Source organism: Rattus norvegicus, chromosome X (genome assembly GCF_021556685.1).
Source record: "Rattus norvegicus strain SHRSP/BbbUtx chromosome X, alternate assembly SHRSP_T2T, whole genome shotgun sequence".
Taxonomy (NCBI): Eukaryota; Metazoa; Chordata; class Mammalia; order Rodentia; family Muridae; genus Rattus; species Rattus norvegicus.
Genome location: NC_141554.1, coordinates 23,382,934 through 23,385,973, shown reverse-complemented (window position 1 = coordinate 23,385,973; position 3,040 = coordinate 23,382,934). Strand labels below are relative to the sequence as shown.

Here is a 3,040-nt window from a genome sequence, read left to right as displayed (position 1 = left end):
TGCTAAAAGCTGTTGGTAAGTGATTATCTTCAATGCTACTGATAGTCGAGTGTTGTATCATAGTACAGGGCCAGGAGTTGGAATATGTACAATCTTAAACACCCATCAGGATGGCTTTGGCCTGGTTATTCTCTTTACACAAAAGAAAATTCAGCATACAAGATTGAAGAACTAGGTTCTCGACTTTGATGGAGGTCATCTTTTTTTTTTTTGAGATTTTATTTCCTTTATTGAGAAACTTAAGGATGGAGGTCCTCTTAAGCAACATAGTGTGACCCCATTAGAAATGGGGAGTGAGGAGAAGTGAGAGGAAAGGAGGACAATGGGAAAAGGAAAGGAAGAAGAAAGTTAGGAATAAGGGACGGGAGGAGAAGAGGGGGGAAGGAAGAGAGAGAGGAGAGGACCGTGGGGCAGAGGTGCTGGGGAGGAGGGGGGGGAGGAGGGAGGAGGAGGGGGGAGGAGGAGGGAGGGGAAAAGTAGGGTGGGTTGCACTCCACAGATTTCAAAGGGGGCGGGGCCTCAGTTCAGGCAGAGCATACGTGGACAATGAAGAACGCCCTGCCTTCTCTGTGACGTCTCAGTCTGTAGGAGGGAAACCCAGTGAGCCTAGGCAGAACTGGCAGACTACAGCAATGCCATGATCAAGAAGCCTCTGCAAGAGTCTGTTCTAGGAGGTTTCATCAATGGGGCTTTTAAACAGCAGGGTCTTGAGGAGCGGGGATTCCAGTCTGGTAGAGCCACAGCCAGAAGCCACAGCTGGACCCAGTGGCCAGTCTGGCAGTCGCAAGCGAAAACTGAGCAATTCGGTCAATTTGGGACCGAGCCCGGACATCCATGGACCTCAAAACCAGAGAATTAATCTAAATCAAGTTCTCAACTACATCTACAGGAAAAGGGTTAAGATCTCATCTAATTATGCTTATGAAAATTTATTTTTGAACGGGAATGACAGCGACATTAAAATCTGTGCCCTGGGAAGAACATGGTGTTTACACAAAGTATTTTTATGTCACTCGGGCTACTTTGCTAACATCCTCAAAGATATTTGGAAAGAATCACGCAATGGTGTTATTCGGCTGCTAATTAGGAACGAGGATATTGATACCAGATCTCTGCACTTTGTGTTTGGTTCTTTGTACACCGATGAGAACTTGTCACTAACACCTCTGGAAGTTCCTCGAGTTTTGGCAGCAGCGTGCCTGCTTCGGGTGGATCGAGTAATTCGGCAGTGTGAGAAGATCATGAAAACGACCATCAATAGGAACACCGCATGCTCCTACTATCTAGCAGCAGAAACCTATAGGTTAAAAGCCGTAAAGACAGAATGTTTCCAGTGGCTTCTTTATAACTTGATGGTACATCCAAGTGTGGCCCTCTACAAGGCAGTGGATTTGAAGTTGATGTATCTCCTTACATCTTCCTCTCACTTACTAGTGATGCAAAAGGAGATCGATGTATACATCACACTGAAAACATGGATGTTCCTTTATCTCAATCCATGCTGGAATGGAACCATGAAAGAGCTTTTAGATCATACTAACAACTGGCTTTACACCTACATGGGATACGTTGATAACATCAGTTTTCTTGAAAGTGAAGAAGGACTAATATTTCAACCAGTGTTTAAAAAATTGAGGTTTCAGCACATCATCTGTGACTTGGCCTCCACAAGTGTTCTTGAGCGTGATCGTCTAATACCTGCAGAATGGCTGTCGCCTATTTACAAACAACACTGGCTGACTTATCTGCAAGCACAAGAACAAAAGGCAATTGGACCACAAACGATCAATGAAGAAGAACTTGAACAGAACACCATGAGATGTGGTAAAATGATCCCTACAGACGGTAAATACATTTGGAAGTGGTTAGCTTGCAAACTTAGCTTTCCTTTATGCGTCATCTTTACGAGCCACTATATAATTTTCAAGCAATGTTTTCAGCAATGTGATGGGTCTGCCTGCCTAAACCATGTACGAAATTTCGTATTCAAAATAACTTTGGTGTGTTTTGATTCCAATGAGAAAGTAACTTTCAGTAAAACCACAGGTTATAAAACCCTTACCTTTGAAAATAATGAGGAGCAAATTGTAATGAAACTGGATGCAGAAGCTCTAACCTTTCCTTTGTATATATTCGCCAATTTCCTGTTCTTAAAACTAGAAAATGCAGAAAACATGTAATCTTGCCAATTATTAGTCTGTACTAGTGTTTTGCAAACATCAAATGGCTCATTTAATCTGAAGGCTGTGTCATGAATACAGTGAGGAAGACCAACGACAAATTGAAACTTCTTGCAAGTCTAGTATCACCAGAAGTGACTGCTTTCTATCAGCACCTTATTTCCATGTGTTTCCAAAGAAAATTTTCACTTCCAACAAAATATTTATCAAATCAAATCAAATGAAGCCAGTCCTCTGATTTTCATTTACCGCCAAGAGTCAAACTTCAAATGGAAATAAGAGACTATATTTGCAAGGAAAAACATCTCAATGAACTTAAGTAGATTTGGCCCTAGCTAAAATAGAGACAAAATAAAACTCACTCCATTACCAAAACTGTTGTCAATCATGGTTTTCAGTATATGATAATATAAGGTATTCCATTAGTTAAAATGTAATGATTGAGATTAGGCACTGTTGGTTTAGGCTTTCAAAAAACCAAATAGTGTCAAGTTCGGGTTTGGATAACATTTACTGCTGATTATCTCTAACTATGCTCACAAACAGATATCTATCTTTTAATTAAATATCATGTCATATGCTGTATAAGAAAGTGAATTATATATGCCATATATTTACATAGAAGTCTATATACTTACATAATGTGCTTATGAATTGATGTAACTGTAAATAGTGAAGAATTCTGGTTTTGAAAGGGATAAACAAGTCAGGAAATGAAAAATAGACCTTCATGATACCTCTTATCAGGTTATCAAGGTATGAGTTCTTTCTTAGTATCCTGTTCACTTTCTCTGTCTTAGTTTATTTTTCTGTTGCTGTGGTTAAAAAAACACCCTCATAATAGCACCTTAAGGGCAATA

At 40.1% G+C, this 3,040-nt stretch overlaps 1 protein-coding gene across 1 annotated transcript; it reads left to right on the top strand.

The window, feature by feature from the left end:
* Positions 1-628: 628 nt before the first annotated feature.
* On the top strand, positions 629-2,555 carry Btbd35f9 (BTB domain containing 35, family member 9). Its single transcript, NM_001013959.1, is given in 1 exon segment — positions 629-2,555. A coding segment is annotated over 1 exon segment (1,497 nt). The 5' UTR covers positions 629-683; the 3' UTR covers positions 2,181-2,555.
* The last annotated feature ends 485 nt before the right edge of the window (positions 2,556-3,040 follow it).